At 45.3% G+C, this 24496-nt stretch overlaps 1 protein-coding gene across 1 annotated transcript; it reads right to left on the bottom strand.

Moving 5' to 3' along the window:
• Nucleotides 1–610: 610 nt before the first annotated feature.
• On the bottom strand, nucleotides 611–24346 carry doc2a (double C2-like domains, alpha). Its single transcript, XM_041061618.1, has 10 exons — nucleotides 24004–24346; nucleotides 19613–19692; nucleotides 16315–16389; nucleotides 16039–16148; nucleotides 13986–14112; nucleotides 13454–13513; nucleotides 5316–5521; nucleotides 2607–2688; nucleotides 2182–2278; nucleotides 611–967 (listed from the first exon to the last, which is right to left on the bottom strand). Exons 1-10 carry the CDS (start codon nucleotides 24344–24346, stop codon nucleotides 831–833), a joined length of 1317 nt encoding a protein of 438 aa, XP_040917552.1. The 3' UTR covers nucleotides 611–830.
• Between the last annotated feature and the right edge of the window lie 150 nt (nucleotides 24347–24496).

A 24496-nucleotide genomic window follows, 5' to 3' on the forward strand; every position in this document is an offset into this window, starting at 1 on the left:
CATGACTGCTTCATGCAAATATGTTTAAAATGAAGTGATTGACTTCAGTCTCAGTTTGTGCTTCTCCTGTATTCTGAAGATTGATCCGTTTCTCAGAGATAAATATCCCACAACGTCTGAAAACCCTGGAAGGTTTAACAGCACTTACTGCGCTGCTAACCTGTTTCACATGCTGAGACTGTATTTCCTGTCCAGGAGGCCAGAAATAACACATCTCCGTGCTCTTTTTATACAACCCAAAAACACTAACATGCTAATTTGTATGAAAATGTAAAATAATAAAAGGTATAAGTATAAAAAACAGCACAGAGAGAAGTCATTTCCAGCGACCATCTTCATCATCATCATTCAGAACAGAAGTATGTATTATTAAACCACCATCTGGGTTTTTCAGCTGCAGCTCTGACTGGTATGTGCACAGACAGGGGGCGCTGTTTGGGAACACAGGACACATGAGTAACAAAGAACTATGCAGAAAAAAGCATGCAAGTCACGTGGATCCAGATTTCTGTTTCATCTTCTGTGAGTTCTACCCCTCACACCTGTACAGGTCTAACTCTTTATGTGTGTTTGTATGTGCAGGTGTGATGTTGACAGTGTTGATGGAGCTTCTTCTTCTGAATGACTCACTGTTGAATAATGAAGGCACAGCACCAGCTTGGCTCTGCTCTCCAGCCTTCACGGTGGCTCTGATTATAATACACCTTTCCTCTCAATTACTGCGGATTCCTGTGGTGAAGTTGCTCGAGTCTGTCCCAGTAAGAAACCAGAGGACCGGTGTGATCCCTGACAGCGACGGTCTGCATGCGTGGAGGATGCGGTGGGGGGGGTTAGTCGTGGCTGAGGGTTCGTGGCAGCTCATTGGTCAGGATGTGCCACCGCTCCACCCTGCGGCCCTTGTTCTTCAGGCAGTCCATCCAGTGACGGAGGGCGTCCCCCTGGGAGTGGCAGCTCAGACAAACGCCACCTAAAGACCAGCAGCAAACAACACGAGTCAGGAGTGAGTGCACTTTTAAACTCCAGTGTCCATTACTTTGTTTACTTGCTTAAATAAAGTAATATAAGCCCCCAGAGGCTTAATTTGCTCTTTCAAGGTTTGTGTGGCTCTGTGTCTCCACCTGAGACATAGATCGTATTACCACAGTGTACAGAGGATATTCAGCACAGTCGGTGTTTAGTTTCTATCTCGTTCTTTTATTTATATTTATTTTTATACTTTAGTCTATGTAGTCACCCTCTGCCTGCCTGCCTGTCTGTCTGCCTGTCTGTCTGTCTGCCTGTCTGTCTGCCTGCCTGCCTGCCTGTCTGTCTGCCTGTCTGTCTGTCTGTCTGCCTGTCTGTCTGCCTGCCTGCCTGTCTGTCTGTCTGTCTGTCTGTCTGTCTGCCTGCCTGTCTGTCTGCCTGCCTGCCTGTCTGTCTGCCTGTCTGTCTGTCTGTCTGTCTGTCTGCCTGCCTGCCTGCCTGTCTGTCTGTCTGTCTGTCTGTCTGTCTGTCTGCCTGCCTGTCTGTCTGTCTGCCTGTCTGTCTGTCTGCCTGCCTGCCTGCCTGTCTGTCTGTCTGTCTGTCTGTCTGTCTGTCTGCCTGTCTGTCTGTCTGTCTGTCTGTCTGTCTGTCTGCCTGCCTGCCTGCCTGTCTGTCTGTCTGTCTGTCTGTCTGTCTGTCTGTCTGTCTGCCTGTCTGTCTGTCTGCCCGTCCATGGGGATGCAGGTGTTGGAGCTGTGGTCTTCAGGTGATACTAACAACCTGAAGCACTTTTGTTTCCATATTTAACAACAATGAATTTAATACCTAATTATCAAACATAAAGCAGAGAGTGAATCAGATCAGTAACACAGATGCTCAGAGAGATAAATATGCAGTAATACGCAGACCCCCCCCCCCCCCCCCCCAACATCTCTGCCAGCTCTAATGAGCAGAATGTGTTACATTCATTAATATTTACAGCTGCAGCAGTTTCACAGCTGAGTCCTGTCAGAAACTCCCCACACTGACCTGTTTCCACTTTACTCTGATTATTTACTCTGACGCTTTCTCATCAATCATAAAACTGATTCTTGAGAATTTTCCAGAAAGGCCACACGGCAGAGGAGAGAGCTTCTGCTGGGTTTTGTCTCACAGTGTTAGGTTCAAAGTGAAACTCACTGCGAGGGTCAGCGATCACAACGAGCCCCAGTTCCTCACCTATGAAGTCGTTGGAGCGTCCCAGGTCGTAGTCCCACACCGTCACCTCCAGCGTCTTGTTGGCCAGTTCCGCCAGAGAGATCTCATAGAAAAACTCCTGCAGTGAAACAGATTTAAAACATGTCAGACAGGTCGGAGCGAGCAGCAGCGACGCAAAACTAAAGCTCTGTTTGTCTTAAAGTGGCTTTTCCTTCAGGTAAATGAGGAAAAGTGACTGACAGACGAACTGACAGATGAACTGACACGTTCACGGCATCAAGTCTTTGAAGGCTGGATGAGTGAAAGCATCATCTCTCTGACAGCTCTTTAAAATATCCTGATCCTTTGTGTGGGAGAAACACTGGAAAGGCTTCCTGAGCGCTGCCCGTGTGACAGTGGAGCTGACGTGGAGCTCAGGTCGGACTCGCACCTGCCGGGGGCCTCACCTCATTGAATTCCGGGTTGAGGGTTTTTTTCATCACGGCTGTTTTGTGCTTGGATTTCTTCTGTATGTCGGGCTTCAGGTATCTGCCAGCACAGGAAGAAAAGGGGGGAGAAGCACATTCATTCATTCATTCATGCTGAGTGAAGCTCGTCAGTGCTGATGTAACGGCAGATGTTAGGGGTAGGAAAAGAAGAAGAAGAATGATTTGATGGCTCTGAACTAAATAAACTGGGGAAAAAACAAAAACAAGCAAGTCACAAAGAAACAACAAGAACAGCACAGCGAACAAAACAAAGTTCGTTCTGAGTAAACAGGTTTTTAGAGCAGAGTTGAATCATGTGATGGAGCTGGACATGAACTGTCTGTGTTCCACATGTTCCACGTGTTCCACCTGCCGCCGCCACGTTCAGGTAGTGAAATCTAAACCTGTCACGACGGTGCGTGAGGATGATACCCAATCAGAGATGGCCATCGCTGTCTGATGTGAGTCTGTTGGTTATTACATTACAGAAGTGGAGAAGATGCACAATGTTTTGACCCAAAAGGAAACAGGAAGTGAATTAGGAACTTTGATAATTAATGAAGTCGCTTATAAAAAAACATCATCCTCTGGTTCCAGATTCTCAATCAGAAAAATGATCTTTTTAATGACTTACTGACGTTTTACAGACAAACAGTGAAGCTTTACAGTGTCCAGCTTCACAGTTTGCCCTGCATGGCTTCATATTTCATATCTAATTTTCCACATTCATGTTTAATAACTTGGATTCTTCTCCTTCCTGCTCTGAGCACACGTTTTCTCCTCCTCAGTGTTCTTCTTATTCTGCTCTCTGAGGCAGCATGGCTGACGCACTGTGCTTCATTAGGAGTATTCGGAGCAGACATTTGCTCTCTGCAGGATTATTTTCATACCGCAGTCTGATGAAATCGTGAAAATCATCATTAATGAAGCAGTAATTAATAATTAATCACAGTGAGTCAGTTTTCCAGTGCAGCTCACACACAGTCGGCTCAGTGATTCACACTTGGCAGAGAGCAGGATGGGGAAGCCGGAGCTCAACACATCATCTTCAGAGTCACTTCACCAAACAGAGCTGTGCTGTAATTGGTTCTGACCAGTTATTTTAACAGATGACACGAGGAAATAATAAAGGCGAGGCCACGCTCGGCTGCTGCCTCTTCATCACCGTCACTCCTCTGCAGACTGCTGCAGGCTAACAGGAAGAGAAAAGACGGCTGGGGCCCGGTTACATCAGGGGCCCCTGGACCCTGTCATCCGTCTGGGAAGCTGTGCAGGAAATTAAGAAGCCCTGAGCTTCCTGCTGGAATATTCCACCTGTTCATTTTCTGTTGTGGCTGCTGCACAAACCTCCACCTCACAGGTGGTTTATTCAGTCAGAGGCTGATTCTGTGGCCACATTTCACTCTGTGTGACAGCTTTAATGCTAAATGAAGGGATGAAAACAAACCTTCACATTAGCACATCAAACTAACAGAAATGTCAGATTTCCATCACATTTCCATCGTCTGAGCTTCGACTGCGGCTCTTTGAATCACCTCATCTCTTCTTCTGTGGTTTAAAGCCACAGCACACAAACTGTTCATCTTAATGAACTAGATTCTAATATTTGTGTAACGGTGGGTGGAGGTGTGCGCACACTGGATGAAAACTCATCTTATTATCTGTCTGACTGACAGATAACTTATTACTGATTTAAAATCTAAGATCAGTATTCACAATCCGTGACGTCTAAATGTCTTTGTCCAACCAAATCCAAATGTCTCAACAACTATCAGATGGACTGACTGAAATTCTGTGAGACGTTCATGGTCCCAGGAGATGAATCCTACTGACTCCTTCTTTTGGTTTTTTATTGAAAAGTCTCGTCAGCTACTGGATGGACTGTGATGAGATTTGGTTCAGAGAGGAGCAGGTGGACGACACTGACCGGACCTGGTCTGGTTTTAAACCAGTATGTGGGCTGAGAGCGAGCCGTGACTCAGTGTGCTGATAGTCTGGAAGTCATTTCTAAAACTGGTAAATCTCTGCGAGATCACTCGCCCCCTTAGCTGTCAGTCGCCTTCATGTTCTCAGACTCAGTTTGTATTCTGACTGCATGCGACAGAAAACCCCCCTCCTCTCCACACCGAGTGTCCCCCGAGCACCGGAGGAAACAAAAGCAAAGAGAAGCCTCAAATCCCCGACTCTGGCCCCCGGTGTTTCCTTCTGACAGAGCCGAGCCAAGACGAGACGCCGCTCGCACCGTTTCCTTTTCCTCGCTGATTATTCTTCCGGCTGGGGAACAGATGGGGCCTCTTTAACAACAGTTGCATCACTGATCAGTGAAGTTAATAAGCTGACAAAACTCCAGCTTTTACTTGTCTCGTTAATCCTGAGGCCCTGTATTTGGCGAGGTGCAGGGAGGGTGTGAATGTACTTACCAGTCCAAACACTAAAGTTTGCATTTCAGCAGTTAAGGACTGCTTGATGATGTTATAATTTTTTGGTAAGTAGTCAAAAGACACAGGCAGATCAGATCAGACCACAGTGACTGGGCCTGGTCTGGTGTTTAAAGGAACACTGACCTGTTTTAAACAGTGTTTTTTCCTGACTATACTTAAATACTTTTACTAAAGTAGAAACGCGCCGAGTCCAGTGTAGCTGCCGTGGGACTGAATCATCCTGTAACATGTCAGAACGTGTTCTTACATTTTGACGTAGGGGTCGGAGAATCCGTTGACGTCCATGGCTGCCAGGTGGGCGCAGCGCTTCACGCCCACGCGGAGACCCCCGCTGCGACGGCCTTCACCTCCTCCTCCTCCTCCTCCCCCCTCTGCATTTTTATCCTCCAAAAACTGAAGGGAGAGAAGAAGACGACCTCTCTCCTCCAGGCTGTGCAGCTGCTCGTTCTCCCACTGTGGACAAAGTTAGATTAGTCAGATTATTTTTAGTCAGATTTGCTTGTTCAAACTAGTTTGATTGGATTCGTCAGTTCGTTTCATCAGTGATCTTTAGCGTGGATACTTCAGCACAGTTAGTTAAATCAGCTGGGTCAGATTAGTTCAGTCACAGTGTGACTGTGGATTCATCTGAACAAAGGATGCTAACATTAGCACGCAGCTAATTCAGTGTGTCTCAGCTGTTACGAGTCTGAAACAAGTTTTAAACAACTACAGGAGGAAGAGCAGGTTAGACGTGCTGAGGTGGTAATCCATCATCCAGTTTCTGTGTTACTGTGACAGTGTGAGGCCACAGGTGGAGCTGAGAGGCATGACTCAAAGTGTCAGCCATGATTGGATAATGCAGGTATTATGTCTGCTTTTAGCTTCGTCTGAAAATAAACCAGACGTTGTTGGGAGTTGAGCCTTTTGAGTCGCGCTATAATCCAGTTTTCTACTGATGAGCTGGAAATTTAATTTGATCCCCAGAAGTTTCCACAAAGAGGCGATCATAAGAGCAACAAGGCAAGAAGAGAAGGTCAAACACCACCACCTCCACCTCCGATGGCGCTCATTAAAACTCGTCTCACTGCAGGTATCTAATGTGATCTTTCTGGTCTTGACACAGCAGAGAGTGAGAGGATCGATGGTTTAATCCTCCATCTTTGTCTCACCCACACTCTCTCTTTCTCCCCCCTCCTGTGGTGAGGTTTCCTGTCTCCATTAGATTCCACTGGCTCACTCCATCACGCCACCAATCGTCATTACAAACCGAGTGTGTGAGCTCAGTTTACCACCTGCACCTCTCACTTCGATCAACCCCTCCTCCCTCACCCTCTGACCTTTCCTTCTGCCCTGAAACAGACCCAAAGGTTTTAGCTCTGATCTGTTTGAACTGAAGAAAAAGGCTGAAATTTTTATTCCAGTCATTCGTACTAAGTGCTTCTTAAATTCAGTTAGTATTCAGCTCCAGAGAGCCTGCTTCCCACCATCCTTCACAACAGCACTGCAGCTAAAAAAAGAAAAAAAGGTCAGAAAATAAGCAGATCGATGGCTTTTAGCGGGAGTCAGCAAAGCTTGGCTGGATCTCTCTCCCGCCTACTTCCAATTGGTGGGTGAGGCGCTTTGTAGCTGAACCCTGCGCTGAATTAGATTTCAGCTCAGCAGCATTTACAAAGCCAAACTCTGATGGTCAGTCCAGCACTGGATATCTGCTTCAATCCACACTTCAATAAGCATGTTCCCCCGCTGGAGGAAATGCCATCAGGCTGCAGGTTCATGTTCCAGGTGAGCGGCTGATGGACAGCGGGTGCGCAGGCACTCCATCAGAGCGAGAGCTTGTCCTCATGTTTTACGGGGACGTTTGAAGTGAAAGAGTAAAGGGTTGAGTTGCAGAGATTGTCCGGATTTCTGGTTTAACTGACAGCTGACGTCGCAGGACGTGAGTGACAGCACCTAAAGCAAGCTGAGCTTACAGCATGTTCACCTGATGCTGAGACCAGAGGACTGAACTGCCAGCCCTCACAAACTGAACCTGAGAAACTATTTATCGATTACCAGAATTATTGCTCAAGTTTTCTGACAATCAACTAATTGATTAACTGATGAGTTAATCTAAGTCCAGTGTTTTAGCTCTGTGTTTGGTCTCCACCAGCTCCTGAGGGAAACATCTGGCTCTTTGCTAAATGCTGCACCATGTTTAGCAGCTGCTCTCAGACTGAGTCTGGCTGCGGTTTGCTGCTCAGCAGGAAGTGGAAGTATTTTATTTTGGAAATTACCATCAATTTCTTAAACTGATGATAAAATGATCAGGTCTCTGTTGAGGAATATAAACATGAAATAGCGTTTGCAATTGTTTTTTGTTTTTTTTGTTGTTCTCACTCTGACACAGTTGCACAAGTGATAAATAATAAATGTGTTTATTCATTTTTTTATTAACTGCAGAATGAGCATAAAATGCTAATTAGAAAAACTGTGAAGGCCAATAAGTGAAGATGTTTTTGGACTGAGGCAGCTAATTAGATATATTTTGTGCTACTGTCAGTTTGTTTTATTAGACTTTATTTTAAAGGGTGAAAAATACGTTCATTTATGCTGCATCTGCTCAGGCTGAAAACCAGCAACAGATTTCTAATCAAGCAAACTGCCTCATATACATCACATCAGCAGAGACAGAGCGAAAAAGGACCAATGACGGCGTCGTCCTCTGATCCCACAGTAACAAACAGAGCAACACCCTGTCAGCCTGAGCTGCTGTTTGTTTTCAGGTTTGTGTTGTTCAGCCGGCTGCTCTCAGATCAGCCTGCACACACAAACAAAAGAGGGTGAGTCATTAAGTAAAGCTCCTGTTTGTCACCACGGTGAGACGGATTTCACAGACAATAAAAGACCTCCTCTGCCCCCGTCTTTGATAAAACACCTGTATGGCTGCTGAGGTGAAGGCAGGCGTCTAATGAGCTCACGCTGGGTCAAAAAACACAGCAGACACCGAAAAACCAACAAGAAGCTTAGCGCTGCCCGCGTCATGCACACGGCATGAATCTAAACAAAGCTTTAAAACGGACTGATTGGACACCGAAGTCTCAAACGGGGACAAAGGCAAAGCACCAGGGACAGCACACTGTGGGCGATGGACTCAGCTTTGGAGCACCTGGTGGACAAATGGACAGAAAGAGATGACACAGACACGCTTCATTCACACCGCAGGTGTTTCCTGGAAAGACAAAGGGAAGCAGGGATCTGTGAATCCTGTGCCCAGTCTTCAAGTCCCACATCGAGACCAAGAAGTCCAAGTCGATACCAACAAGATCCAAGATCAAGAGATCAGGACTTAAATCAAGACCCATCGAGACCGAAGTCCAGACCAATAAGCTAAACTGAGACCAAAGTCCTAAGTCAAGACTCTAAGTCTGGTCCAACAAACGTGATCGGCTGCTGTTGGAGTGAAATGTTTCCCAAACAGCATAATTCTGTTTTATTAGTCTCATTTTGTTTAGTCTCATATTGTGTAGTCGAATAATAACAACATGTTCTCACCGAGTTGATCCCTGAGATCTGGGAACAAGTGGCATCAATCAGTCAGACAGGTCAGAGACACGAGCAGTCAGACGAAAGATAAGACCCAGGCTGTGATTAACCATGATGCAACAGATTCAGTCTGGCTGAGGTTTGACATTCATTTCAAAAAATGTGCCTGAGTGGAATCATGTCACTCGAGTGGCTGAGACCTTTGTTGTTTGAGGAGAAAATGTGAGTATGTGAGACTAAATGATTCACTGAGACGGATGTTTTATCTCCAGAGCATCAGCCGGGACGAGACATTTCACAGTGAAAAATGATGCTGTATACCACACTGAGTATATTAATAGATCACAAATCAACAACGAGCCAGGAATAAACGCAGACACAGGTCCATTAGTTGTCCCTGTGGACATGCTGAGGTGTAGTTTGGTAAATGGAAGTGACAGACTAATAACAGAAAATGCAATCCAGTGCTGAGTTTCAGGCAGATGAAGACGAGGACGTTCTTTTTTCTAACCTCCACCTTAAGAGCTCCAGGACTTTCAGAAGTAGTTTGATGTCATGATGGTTTAATTCACTGGTAATGATCCCAGTTAGAGAGCATGTAATAAGGACTAATTCAGATAATAGGTTTCCCTCCACTCTGCCACTATTATCTGCCCACAGAGAGCAGAGGAAGTCTGAAGTGATGAGAACAGAAGATCCCTGTGAGAATCACAGGCAGTAAAACTGAAGATCTGAAAACAGACTCAGACACTCAGTATACAGCACGGTTTACACAGAGTCCAGTTTAATCCAGATCAACACAGATCAATCACACTGTGTTCAATGTGATCAGGATGTGGTTAGCTTAGCTTAGCTTAGCTTAGCTTAGCTTAGCTTAGCTTAGCAATAAAGGCTGGATCTCAGCTGAGAATCAGACCAGCCTGGGAGCTGCACTGTACTGTACCGTACTGCACTGCACTGCACTGCACTGTACTGTACTGTACCGTACTGCACTGCACTGCACTGCACTGTACTGTACAAACTGTTATCATGGTTAAATTAATCTGGTCCTCTCTTATTCATGCACAATATCTCCTGGTTTGTATAAAACATGCCCAGACAGCTGGTCATCTGGTGGTCTCAGTTCTCTGAACATCATTTTAGTAGGATTTTATATTTATACATACAGTAAGTGACTATAGCCTGGACTGTGCTGTGATGGACATAAAACAAACAGTTGGACCAGGCTGTTCTCGTCTCTCAGCTGTCTGCTGCACCATATTCTTCTTTTTCTTCATATTTTCTGCTCAAAGTAAAATAAGGCTTCCTGCGACCGTCCACAAAACGGACAAATGACTTGTCAAAGAAAAGACGTTTAGGCCACACACTAAAGAAAAATAAAAAGCCCTCAACCGCTCATCTTTGCCAGTCACACAGCACCTGTTTCTGGCAGCCAGTGCTAGCTAGAGAGACTGCACAGCCCTTTGTGCATCTGTCTGACACTGACCTTGATGAATTTTTTATGGATCAATTTGCCCGTGATTCCTTTTCAGCTTTTCACTGCTCGTGTACTGGAAGTGTTGAGCCCCGTTAACGTTAACGATGCTGCATTCGTGTCCACACTTCTTTCCCTGAACAATCGAACAAAACAAAGCACCTCTGATAATTCTGCCAAATAACATGACACGTTCTGTCACTCATCAAAGTGCCAGCTGTGCTAAATCTCCTTCCGTTATTTGAACCCTGAGGTCAGTGAGTTTCCACCTAATCCATCGTAAACCATCATCACAGCTTCAGCGTGACCTCCAGAAATTGAAAAACAGACCTGCAGTGTGGGGTTTGCAGGACCTTAAATCCTCCAGCTGCATGCATGACCTGTGATGTAGACAGAAGAGCAATGGGTCTGAAAAAAGATGAAACCTTTTAAACAAGTTTTACCCACGTTAAAGGGACACTCCAACCTAAATATATTTTCAGCAATGAAATCTGCCTCTTGCTTTCTTAACAGAAAACAGTGACTGTGCTCAGCATGGATTTGAGTTGGTTTATATTCATATTTAATATAACTTGGTTTCTATTTTTGCATTCTGTAAATTCTCTATGTTTCAGTGGAGAACTGGAGCCAATGTTGGAAAACTGGAAATCACAGACTTCCAGAATAAAGTCATAATATTTTAAGGAAAATTACAAAATGTCATTAGAGTGAAATTGTAGTTTAATCAAGAGACAATATTATAAGAATTAAATTATATTTGAAATGGAAAATCATAATATTATGTATTTTCTGACCCATATGGTATTTGGGAACCAAAGAAAGTTGTATATTAGGATTTTTGCTAAATGCTTTTCATATTTTCTTGTATGGTTCCTGCTGCAGACACTTAAAGTTTGATTAAAAACATCGATCTTATCCCGATGCAGATCAGCTGACAGGCTGCTTTTTGCTTTAATAACACGACTTCTTCTTCTTCTGCCAACACACACACGGACTCTTTGCTTTCAACTGTACAACTTTTTTCTCAAAATGTTAATGTATTCTCATGATCTGTTTTTCATGAAGTTTTTTCACAGCCGTAGTCCTAATGCTTGGTTGTATTATCTTCTCGTTTCACCAATTCACTGAAGCGTCATCAGCTTGACTGAAATATTCAAATCCAGACTGACAGGTTTCTTAAGCTTCTCCAGGCCTCGGGCATCTTCTTCTTCTCTTTTCTGTCTATCTTACATCGTCTGAAGCTTTAAAATCTCCACCAGCCTTTCAAATAAAGTTCTAAAAGTTTGAAGGAAGCTCAGCTACATGACATGACACTGCTCAGGACAGGAAACGTCCTCCTCTGTGTTCTTTTCTGTTCCCCACAGATCGTCTGGAGCCCTTTTTGGGTTGAAACTCCTCGAGGTGAGTCATAATCTGTCGTTCCATCTCCATTCACAAACTCTCCAACTCTCTTTCTCCTCCAGCTGTCACTGACCAACAGGAGGAAGCAGCGACTCTGTCGGGGACTATTTTCAGCAGCGGATTAATCCACTTTTGGTGCTGTAGTGAGTGTTTGTGGCAGCAGGACGGTGTGTGTGTGTGTGTGTGTGTGTGTGTGCTGAGGGTGATGAAGGATCACTGAGGTGTTTTAATAGTTTCTGAAACAGTGGAGCTGGAGATTTTCATTGTCGCCTTTAATTCTAATTCTAATGCGATTTAATGACAAGCAGAGAAGCACAGAATGTCACGACGCGTCCACACACGGGGACCACATCTGGATCACAGAGGCCACATTAAGTCCCGGCTGCCGTGACATTGCGAGGCCTGTCCCTGGATTACCACGGTCCCTCACTGAATTACTTCACCGTCATGGGGCGTGCACAGGTGAAATCACATTTCCATCCACTGTGCCTGGGAAAAATGGAATTAGTGACCTTCCCTGTTTACGCTGCAGCTGCAGAGAGCAGTGAAAAGGCTGAGCCCTGCTGCCTGACTGCAGGTAGACCTGGGTTTAAACCTGACTCTGGTCTCAGGGTGAGAGGGACAGTGATCCTGCAGGTGTGTGTCAGACTGTGTGAGATGGGCTTCATGAAATCTGGATTTCAGTCTGTGTCAGTGCTTTGGTCGTAGTTCTGGTCCTTGTTTCAAACTGTGTTGAGCTTCATGTCGCGTTTTGATGCTGTTTCCATTTCTTTGGATGGTTTGTAGCGTGGGCTCGTTGGCTCGTAGCAGCACACTGTGAGAATCTGCTCCTACGTTTCTGATTTCTAACTTGAGGTCAAACCTTCATGACATTATTATTATTATTTACATTATTATGCACATTAAATCTCCTCTTGTTTAACTGTTTCTAATTAGTGCGGATCAAAGAGCAGCTGACTGAATAAACATCTCCATGCGTTTCCTGACTCACATGAATGGAAGAAGAAATATCCAGAAAAATAAATTCCTCCAGTCTCTCATCAGCACTGGGGACAATCCTGTGACTCCCAGTCAGTCTCTGTCTCTCTGCTCAGGTCACTGACTTCATCAGTTCATGAGGGCTCATACAGTGGAGATTTATTTGCCATGACAACAGTTATGATCAGGAGTGATTCAATAATAATGAGGTGTAACTAGTAACATTAATAATGAGCTGTAATTAACAACCTTAAATATTCAGAATAAAATGAAACTAGCATTAATACTTGAATAAATGAAAGATAAGGTATAACTAATAACTCTGACGCCGAGAAGTAATTAAAACCATTAATAATGAAATGTAACTAGTAATACTAAGGGGATATTCCGAGTACTATCGATAATTAGTTGTGTAATTAGTAACATTAATGATGAGGTGAAGCTGTTAATGATGTTTAACTAATAATATGAAAACACAGATGAAACTAATAACATTAAAAATAAGGAGGAATGGTTCACATGCATTCGCTGTTCCAGCTGCAGGGCCCTGGCACATCTGTCAGTCACACCTGAGCCTCACCTGCCACCCAGAGTCAACAAGCCAGCGTGAGCAAAGGTCTGCTCAGTGTGATTAGACCACATTTGATGCTGCTCCTGAAGGAACGCTGGCGTTCTGAGAGCTTCTGCTGGGATCTGCTGCCATTTAAATCAACCTGACTTCACTCTCTTGGCACTGAATCCATTCAAATCAATTCAAACATCAATCCAGCGGCTTCCAAAGCTCAGACCTGGTTCACAGACCCATAAATCCACAAAGAAGTGACCTTACACCTGCAGAGCAGAGGGTCATGTGAACTGTCACTCTCACGAAGGACAAACCTGTTGATTTTGGTGACTCCTCCCATGACCTTTTGTCTGGTGTCACCACATCTGACTGATCAGTGTTTACTCTGAGAGCAGCATCAAACCTGCGCTTATAGACAGACGGATGGACAGATGGACGGATGGACGGACGGATGGACTCCTACCTCTCTTAAGTAGCAGGATATTCCTCGCAGAGCTTCGCCCATGGCAGTGGGAGAAGGGATCTGGATGAAGGAGAGACAGACGTAGGACGGACAGAGCAGAGGGAGGTAAGATGGGACTCGGTTTCTTTCTGAAAGAAAGTTTACAGAAAAACATGCGTGTGCATCCGTGTGTGTGTGCGGCTCTGAAATGGAAAAGTTTAAGAACTTTTACTAAACACATTCTGTTGTTTTACAGCTGGAACTTGATTAGTGCAGCGCAGCTTGTATATAAAGGAAAAAATAAGTAAATAAAGGAAAAAGGTGTTGAAGAGATAAAATTAAACGTGTATTAAATGTGTGGTGCGCTGAATAACATTAATAACTGAAGGTATAACTTATGACACTAAACTTATTTTCATCTTTGCCCAAACTTCCTGTTTTTTGGACCAATCACATGATTCCTCCAGACACAGTCCATCGTTGTTAAGTTCTCTGTCTCTTGTGTGTGTGACGCTACACAACACTGGAACAGCAAACACGGCTGGTGCGTTACCGGAGGCGGATGCTCCAGGCAGGTGTGGAAATGTTTGGTCTGGTCGGGTTTCACACGTTTCAGAGGCACCCGGGACTCTCCGATCAACTCATTATGAGTCAACTTATCCTCGTCACACACAGTCAACCTGCTCACAGGAGAGGAGACAGGAGACAGGAGAGGAGACAGGAGAGGAGAGAGGAAACAGGACTTAAGAACTGAGTCTGATTTTCCCTGAGGGCAGGAAACAAGTGAATCTCTACAGGACAGAGGACCCCGACCTGTTAAACCTGTTAGACTTCAGCAAAAACAGAAACAGGAGATAATGAGGACGGAGCTTCCTCTGGGATTTCCACCAGTGACTCGGACTTTTCCTCACAAATCGATATAACGCCTTTGACAGCAGCAGCAGGAGATGAAGGAAATCCTTCTCGCCGCTCTGCAGAGGAGCTCTCAGCGCAGAAAAGGTCATCGGTGTGAATAAATGTCAGATTGTGTTCAGGACATTGGATCAGAGAAACCTGCAGAGTCCTGACACACCTCTCCTCCTCCAGCTCTGACATTCGCTCACAGATACTTCGTCGATGTCCACGGACACGGCTGGACTCTCTCAGTGGGCCTTTTCCTGGACGTGGTCTCCTGTCGTCTGCTCAGAACAGTGTGTCAGCGTGTTCTTCTTGGGTTCTGGACACTGAGAGTGTTTTGGAAAGTGAGGACGTTTTTCGGTTCGTGGGAAGATTTCTGGAAGGTGAGAGCATTTTGAGATGCGTGTACACTTCTGGAAAATGAGATCAGTTTTTTGGAGGAGCTTTTATTTTTGTAAAATGAGGGACACTTCTGCAAAGTGAGGACATTTTAAAAGCATAGCATTTTTAAAAGGTGAGGGGAAATGAGCTTAGTTTTTGAAAGGTTACATGAAAGTGGAGATATTTGTTTGAGGCGAGGACATTTTTAGAAAGTTAGGACGTTTTGGAGAAATGTGAATTTTACTCAGCAGTTATTGAAAGTTGGGACGTATAAAGACATTTCAGGACATTTTTAGATAGAGATTGTTTAACAGTTGAGACTTGGTTGTGGGTGACGGTTAGAATAAGTTCGGTGTCAGGAGTGACCACGCATCCTGAATCCAGGAGGAAAAATCCATTTCTGCTTTTCAACAAACCAAATCAGGAGAATCAGGTTGTGTTTGGAGAGGAAGTGCAGAGCTGCAGCTCACCAGAGACAGACGCTTTAAAACACTGACAACACGGTCGGGAGATTCAGATTAAAGCAGAAGCAAACAGCTTTTAAATGAGGAGGTAAACAGAGAGGAAACACTGAGCTGGGGGGGAGGGGGGCAAACAATAGGAAGGATTTAAAAATCTAACTCTGGCTGCAGCTCTCTGAAGGAGCTGGAGCTTATTCAACAGCTGCATTTCAGTTTCAGTCTACGAGAAATAAACGCAGGAGCCAGAGCTCAGAATCTCACGTCTCTGTGAAGCACTTTGGTTGAATAAATAAACTCTGAGAGACCTGATTCTGGATTCAAGTGGTTTTCACTTCCAGAGAAACTGTTGCTGATTAACATCCTTCTCAGAGATGGTGTGTTCCCAGACACACGCTCTCTGTTTCAGATGTCCCTCCGAGGTTCCTTCACAATTACACGCTGGCTTTGCTGCATGTTTAGTTGAGATTAAACGTTTTGCTCCTGACCTGGGTAATTAAAGGCTTTCCGCTCTGTTATTTCACACCTCTTCTGATTACAGATACGCTCCTCCGGTCACCCCCTCTGTGCCTTCAATGGGAGACTCATTCATTCATCAATAAAGGATGGAAAACACATCGACATGTACTGAGCTGCTTTTAAAGCATTCCTGGCTGCAGCGTGGAGAAAACCACACCAGACTTCATTGAGAAAAGAGCAGATTTCTCCACAACACTTGTGATTATCTTGCACTTTGATTGGAGCTGATGGTTGTTTGTTGTGTTTGTGTTTACAGACAGAACAGGGAGGGAACCCTGTTTTCACACAGCAGGTTTCTGCTCTGACACCTGAGCTTCACATCTGAATGTCAACATGTCCCATGACACACACCTGAGCGTCTTCCTGTGCATGTCCTCCTCTGTGATCCCGACGTAGGTAAGAGTTTCATTCCACACTGGATTCAAAGAGTTACGGATCGTCTTTGTTTTCAGCTTATTGGCCTGAAGGACACACACACAGACACACACAGACACACACAGACAGACATATTGATAAATATTGATTTCCATTTATCATTTCAGCAGCTCCACACTCAGTGTCTGTGGAGATTCTCAGTCAGAGTGCTGACACAGAGTTAGAACTGGAGACAGTCTGGTTGTGTCTCACCTTACAGGCTCCAGGCAGCAGGTGCAGTTTGACGTACGGGTCGGCTAAACCGTTAAAGTCCATGGGCTTCAGACCCTGAGGAGAAAAACAACGCATCGCTCATTTTATTCAGAGAAGGAAAAGATTCAAATCAACACAACGAGAGATTTTGTCTTTTTTGTTGCATTGTCCGACAGCTGGGTTGGAGACTGGAGCCTGTTTTGTTCTCTTCTCTCTAACTCCACACCCCCAGGTGTTTTTATGTCAGACCTGTATTCTTCAGACCCGATCAAATCCCAAATCCAGTTCAAAAAGTCACGTAGTTAATGTGACATGCTCATTTATTCATGTATGCTTCTGATGAATTCAGGGATTCCTGACCTTTCCCATCCTCACTGATCTTCTTCACACAGATCTGAGGACAGTGTGTCTCTCCTGCTGTTAAATGATTCAGGAGTGCAGAGACTAACGGAGACAGCAGGAAAGATGATTTTTCCACATGGACAAAGGATCAAACGAAGCAGCTGATTTGAATCTCTTGATCTCATCAGTGCGACACAAAGATCATCATGAGAAATTGCTCCTAAATTTCTTCTAACAGCTTTGACATTTAAGAGACGGCAGTTTCATTTCTGTCCCCTTTTTTCCTTCGTAGCTTTTGACTGACTGTGGCTGAGGAGACACAGAGACTCTGACCTTACACAAGGAGAAATACAATCTCATGTACACATAGATACACAACTATAACGTATATTTAAATCCCACTCAGCCGTTGCGTTTACTTTTCTCTGCTATGCTAAAAAGTTGGATTTGGTTTTGGTTTTAAGCAGCGAGCTTTAAAATGCTCTGAACACGAAGCAGCTTCATCACAAAACTTCAGTTTTAAGTGTGAATATTAAAAGTGGTGAAAGGTTAATGTTGCTCTCGAGCTCAGTCCAGCTTCACTTCAGAATGTTTGACTGGCAACAGATGCAGGCATGCTAACCAGCAAATGTTAGCAAATTAGCATGTATGCATTCCAACAACTTGGCTAAAAGCACAGCTGAACCTAAACGTGAGCAGCCGTCGTGGCTGAAGTGCACCTCCTCGAAAACCCCTCGTGTGATTGGTCAGTCTGGGCTGTTAGTGGAAACAACATCAATCAGCCGGCTGTACAGAAGCGTCTCGTCTTCATCGCTGAAAGGAGGTTAACCCTCCTCCTCCTCCTGTCGCTCTGTGTCACAGACTGTGGTGAAATCCAGCACGAACTATAAACCAAACCTACACAGCAGGTGTTTACGACGGGACGCTGTAAATCCCTTATGTCCAGTGTGAATCCAGCCTACGCACAGCCGGGCTAACAAAGTTCAACTGAGTCTGCTGAACGCTGAGCCACGTCCTACACGGGCCACCGTACAGAGGATAATCCCTGCCACCAGCCTCAGGTCAAACATCACAGTCTGACTCCAACAGAAGCAAAAATCTGTTGCTCATGTAGAGTTTAAGTTAAGTTTAAGTTTAAGTTTAAGGAGCATTACAGCCTCACAGAGGAGTCAGAGGTCAGAGCCTTCACTACACATCATGTGTTTTACCTTTAAATCCAACCAGTTCACATGTTCACATGTTTTAATGATGGTAACAAGTCTGAGCTTTCCTTCATCCTCATCTTCCCAACAGGCAGCGCTGAGTCAATCCACCTGTTTCAGTCTGAAACTGCAAGTCGATGCCGGGAGGGAAATAATTGACATTCAAGTAGGTTCTCAAATAAAGGAAACAGCGGAGGAAACGACGATGCAAAGCTCATTGACAGCAGGTGCTCAGATCAGCTCCCATTCCTGAGATAATGAAGCAATTTCCTTCTGTTTCCATCAGCGTGCTTTTCTCTGCTGTTGTTCCTCTTTGTGATACTGTTGTTGTCGACACCTCTGCAGGTGTTACAACACTTTAAAGTCTGTGCTAAAGCTTGTAGCTGCAGTTTGAGCGAGGCACGAATCTCAGAAACATCATGATGTGTCATGATGATCTTAGTGGGAGTTAAATCAGTGTGGGGGGTAACGCCGCAGCTTCAAAAGACACTTGTCCAGTTTTTCATGTGTGCTTGAAGTGGCACACATGAAAAGACCTGCAGCAGGACTGGACACGCCGTTTCATTTGTGTGTAATAAGTGAACTCTGCACCACTTTAATTCCCACATCACGCACTCCAAAGCTAACCTGGACAAACGGCACAAAGGCAGGATTCATCAGACGTGGTTTCAGACTGTCGGTTTCAGTTTTGTCTCTGCCAAAGGCCAAGTGCATGCTGAGATATATGCTACTTATTTATGCTGTAGGACAATGAGCTGCTCAAACCTTTCCCACCTGTGGGTACGATCTGAGACCAGCGCCAGGGTCTTTATGGCAAACAAGACTCTAAAGCACAAACTGTCCCCCGACGTAAGCGTCGAGGGACTGACAACAGACTGGAACAGTGAGATGATTTCTGTCGTCCCACAGAACATGTGTCCTGCAGCAGCCTGAGGCTCTGCCGCCTCTTATCTCACCTCCCAGCATTTAACACCTGCTCTGAGACTCAACAGGTCAATGAGACGAACGGACTCAGCGGAAGCTGAACCAGTGTACGGCTGCTGCCTGCACCTGCCATCAATACTAGAGATTATCATATGTAACTTATATGTATTGTACTATGCTTCGTCCTCAGCCACATTCATATGGGACAGACGTCTGTATTTCAGTGAAATTTACCGACCGAGTCACAGGAATAATCCGTACAGGATGTAAAATGTCACAGGTCTCAGTAGCTCAATAAATCTGAATTTGCACTGAAATAACCTGAGAGATTTTATTAATACTCTCCACTGCAGCCTCCATAATTCTCCACCTGGCAACTGGATAATAAAGGAAAACCAATTCTTCTGATTCACACAGGATGAAAGTAGATTTTCATTTCTGATCAGAGGTGGACATCTCCAGGTGAAACTAGTCCTGTGTGGGTGGGCTTTCATTACATAATAATCTGTATTTCCATATGTTTGTTTTACATGTGAGTTATGTATCATCAGAGGTTTAATCAGTCTGTTACTACCTGCATTGATTAAAGCTGAACTGCTCTGAGTGTGAGTATCCGGCTATTTCCTGGAGACAGTGGATTCCAGCTCTGTTGTGTCTGGGTGGAGGAAAGAGTCTGGACGCACTGTCTCCGGCAGCCACAGCTAAGTCCAGTGAACACTGACCTAATGTTCAGGTGTCCATGTATTTTCTTGGAAACTCTTTTTTTGATTCTTCTACGTGAAAACAGGCCGAACAAAGCGAACCTCCCGGAGCCAGCGGGGCGTCCTTACCTTGGCCCGGAGCACGGTGCAGTGCAGCTCACTGGAGCTCTGCTCGTACCGCAGCTCAAACTCCAGAGTCCCCAGAGCAGCTGGGGAAATAACATGAAGACAGAGAGAGAGACACAATTATCATAACTCATAAAAAAACATGATTTACAACGGTCGCATCAGTAGACAGAAAAAATGACATTGTTCAAACTCTGTCAGAATAAATTGAAAGCATGTGAGAGAACAGAGGACTATCGGAGGCACACCATGCATTCAGAGGATGGAAATCCAATTTAGCGGAGCAGCACCTGTCACATGAATCTGAACACAACACATCACGCGTCAACACAGAAAATCCTCTTAAAAGGAGAGAGAACACATTCGTCAGGGCTGGTTACGAGCGAGCGTGCATACTGTGTGAAAAGGTACAAACATGTTCATACAAGTGACACGCAAAGCAAACACAAGCTCGTGTTCCAGCGTGGTTATATAAGATGAAACATACAGTACGTATGATTCACTCGGATTAGAGCTTTATTTTAGGCAGCAGCTCTGAGAAACACCAACAAACCACTGCTTACACAACAGACTGTATCTGTGCAGTGAACTGCAGAGAGATCGAGCTTCAGCGGCCTGAGGGGGCTCCTCATGCTGGGCAGCCTCCACAGGCCTCACACTGGCCTCACACTGGCCTCACACTGGCCTCACACTGGCCTCACACTGGCCTCACACAGGCCTCACACTGGCCTCACACTGGCCTCACACAGGCCTCACACAGGCCTCACACTGGCCTCACACTGGCCTCACACTGGCCTCACACTGGCCTCACACTGGCCTCACACTGGCCTCACACTGGCCTCACAAAAAACAAGTAGAAAGAGGCATACAAACGACCACAATGCAACGTGTGAACACAAAGTGAAGCAAAACGACTACAAGATATATATTTATACATATATATATATATAAAAGACACAGGAAGTAACTGCAGAGAGACGCTAAACAACCACAGAGAGACGTCAAACAACTACTACCATCAAACAAGCAGCAGAAGCTGCTTTGTGTGTCTTTCAGTCTGTGACCTTTTATGTGTCCGTCTTCTGTCCATGGTTCCATCAGGTTTCTGTTCTCAGTGCTTTGTCTTATTTCTGCTCCATAGCTGAATCAGATTAAATGGAAATCAGCGGCACAGCTGCTGTGTCTGACAGACACTTCAGACCATTTGCATTTTATTTCTCAAACAGCAGCACATCATCAGCTTCTGTCCCACATCAGTGTCCACAGTGAGTCTGATGTGTAACTGGGAAACGTCTCACTCTCTGCTGTACGTTTACTCACGCACCTTCCTGTGGAATAATTACTAACATCCAAAATATGTGAGTAACCTGCCTAAACCACAGAGGCTGATCTGTGCTTCAGGCCTCAGTGGCTCTGTGGTGAAGGTTCAGGAAAGATGGTGCTTCAGCTTAAATGTAAAGAAACAGGATGAACGTTTTCTGTATTAAACCAGACCAGGATGTTTCCTGAACCAGGTGCTGTGAGAGTGTGAACAGAACCAGAGTCAGTTCTGTGGTGCTGGAGTCCCTGCATGTGGACGTAGTTCTGAGGAGACAGGGCTGAACAGACTGTCTCTCTGTAGCTCAGAGCTCCAGCAGCCTGTTTCCCCTCTCTGCTGATTTCACTGCAGACCTGAACACATCATACTGTATTTTCCTCTCAGATGTTTTATGCAGGTTTTTCAAATGCCTATGGTTCTAATTCCACCCACTGACAGCAGCCCAGGGCAGAGACTGGCTGCTGGAACATCTCAGTGAAAACATACTGCACAAACAAATGCAGTGCTTCACCGTCCTCCTGGTGTCACTGCACTGTAATAATGCTCAGCAGTGATGAAATCTGAGCCTGTGGGTGAAACCTCTGCAGGATTCATCCGTGCACAAAGGAGAGATTCTGTTCAAAATGTTCTGTTATTGCAACTTGGTATGAAGCAACATGGAAGTTTTGATCGTGGGTGATTCTGTCGTCAGGTATTCAGCTCTCCAGGTGTCATCACCTCCCGTGTCTCCTGTGTTAAGGTAGCTGGTCCCAAGAAGCCAGAAAGCTTCTGTTCTGCAGAGGAAATGACTTCATGCCAAACTCTGATTACTCCTGTGCACCCTCACAGAGAGGGAGCAAAGCAGCTGACTGCTAATTTTATCCAGGTAATGACTCTAAACTCGTTCTGACGTGCACCACTGCGAGACCTGATCCGGACCCCGTGTCCCCCTCGATTAGGTCCGGTCCGAACTGATTCCCAATCTCTCCAAAGACTCTTAGTCACCCCAGGCCTGACTCTGCCACAGCTGAGAGCTCTTTAAAGACGGCTGATCCCTTTCTAATAAAACTGTCAGTGTTAATGATATTACACAAACTCACAGTCCTGATTGTATTCTCCTCTCTGAGCAAAGAACTGATTGAAGCTTCACCATCAAATTTTTCATTTTCACACTGTCACAAATGAAGGGTGGAGGTGATGCTGCTATTCATTCATTCATTCATTCATTCATTCATGTATAAATGTCTCATTCGGTTCTTACGCCATGTTTGAGGCCTTAGCTCTGTGTCACAGTTTACTGCCTCCTAAAATCTAAAAAAGTCCGAGCTGCTGGGAGATGAACGTGATCAGGCTCCATGTGCAGACACCTGGTCACACCTGGTCACATTCTTATTTTAATGTGCCTCTTATCTTAAACACAGACTTTACTCCTGTTGTATGAAATGTGATATATAATTAAATCTGACTTGACTTGAAAGTGTCTTTTATGTTTGATCAAAGTTTTACTTACATGAGACAAACTGTCAAACTCAGATGCTCTGCTCCTCCTTCACACTCTCCCTGCTCTGATGAATCTGAAGCCTCATTATTAAGAAACAAAACAAATCACCGACCAGTGACAAATCTGATGATAAATACATGTTAATGAGGAAATGAAATGGTAAAAACCCCTCATTAGTCTTTAGAGAGGATCTGAATCACAGAGAAGCCTGAACACACGTCAGAAACAAAAGCAGCTCTGAGACCAGCGTTCAGACAAACTCATTCATCACAATTTGTTCTCACTGTGACTAAAGGGATGATGGAGAGAATGAAGGAGTGATGTCCTCCCTGTAAGAAGACAATGATTTTTCTGTTCTCCTTCACTCCTCAGAAAGCTCATCATTCTTCTCCTGGAGAACGATGCTGTTTCCTGAAAGCCTGTTCAAACACACCTCAGGCATCTGTAGGTGTCATCATGGATCATGTGTGAGCTGCAGCCGGAGCTTTTATCTGCAGGACGCTGCCTCATCAAACACTCTCCGTGTCTGTGATCCACTCCAGCTTCAGCAGGCGAGGAGTGGAAGTATTCTCACTAAAACACACAGAGGTGTTTCAAAGCCCTCGTGTGTGCTGAATTATTAGTATTATTTTAACAAAGACATGAATTATTTATGAGCTGCTTCCATGAACTGAACTCTGGGTAAACCGGTGGAGGAATGGTCATTTGTGTTGTGGCTGATCAGATAAATTAGACTCTTGTGTCACTTCTGATGAGCAGCTGCTCAGAAAAAGGAAATTCGATCCTTCTGTGTTGGTCATTAACATCTTCATAAAAGACAACATGAACGTCTTGTTTTCCTCGGTGTAAGGTCGTTAAAGTCACAGTGAAAGGAACAGACGTCACCTCTGGAGGTCCTAAAGCTGTTTAGAACCTCAGAGCTTCAGTAGAACCATGTGATTCACGAGGAACACCTGAAGAATAATTCTGGAACTCTCTGGGAGAACAGACTTTTCTTCAGTGGCACATTTGAGTGATTTGAGGGAACTTCTTGTGGTGGTGAATGAATGAGTGAGTGAGTGAGTCTGTGAATGGCCGACAGCTGACTGACTCCAGTGTGAATGAATGAATGAATGAATGTATTAATGTTTTATTCCTGAATCAGAGCTTCGATCAGCTGTAAACAGGCTCATGGCTGTGGTTTAAAAACACAACTAATCTGAAGCTTCTTCTCCTGCAGCTACAGACCATCTCCATACAGAGGTACAGTAACACACACACACACACAGACAGACAGACAGACACACACACACACACACACACACACACAGACACACACACACACACAGACACACACACACACACACACACACAGACACACACACACACACACACACACACACACACACACACACACACACAGACAGACAGACACACACACACACACACACACAGACACACACACACACACACACACACACACAGACAGACAGACACACACACACACACACACACAGACACAGACACACACACACACACACACACACACACACACACACAGACACACACACACACACACACACACACAGACAGACACATGCCAACAGCGAGGCTCACTGCAGTCGTCACTGTCGGAGCTGTTGATCTCCACCGACGTGTCCACGCTGCTGGTCAGAGACAGCGACCCGCCCCCGCCCGGCCTGCCGTGGGCCAGCAGAGGAGACAGGAGGTGAGCGCCGCCCATCCCGGAGGCCACGGAACCGGGGCTGAGGGCCAGAGGGGAGGAGGGGGGCACCGGGGACACGGCGGGGTTCGGGGAGATGGGGGTGGGGGAGGTGGGGGACAGGCGGGGGAAGTACGCGGAGATCTGTCGGATGGGCCTGATGGGACCGGGGCAGACGTCAATGGCCATGTGTTCCTGGATGGAGATGCTGAGCTTCTTTCCTCTCCGCACCGTCATAGAGTCTGAAGAGCACAAACAACGACAGGAGACAGGTTTATGAACAAAACAGTCCCACAGCAAGGTCCACTGAGTGGCCGGAGCCTTCGATCATGTCACATGACCTTCATAAACTGATGGAGACGAAAGAAAGAGGTTTAGTTTATGTTT

Source organism: Toxotes jaculatrix, chromosome 18 (assembly GCF_017976425.1).
Source record: "Toxotes jaculatrix isolate fToxJac2 chromosome 18, fToxJac2.pri, whole genome shotgun sequence".
Classification (NCBI taxonomy): Eukaryota; Metazoa; Chordata; class Actinopteri; family Toxotidae; genus Toxotes; species Toxotes jaculatrix.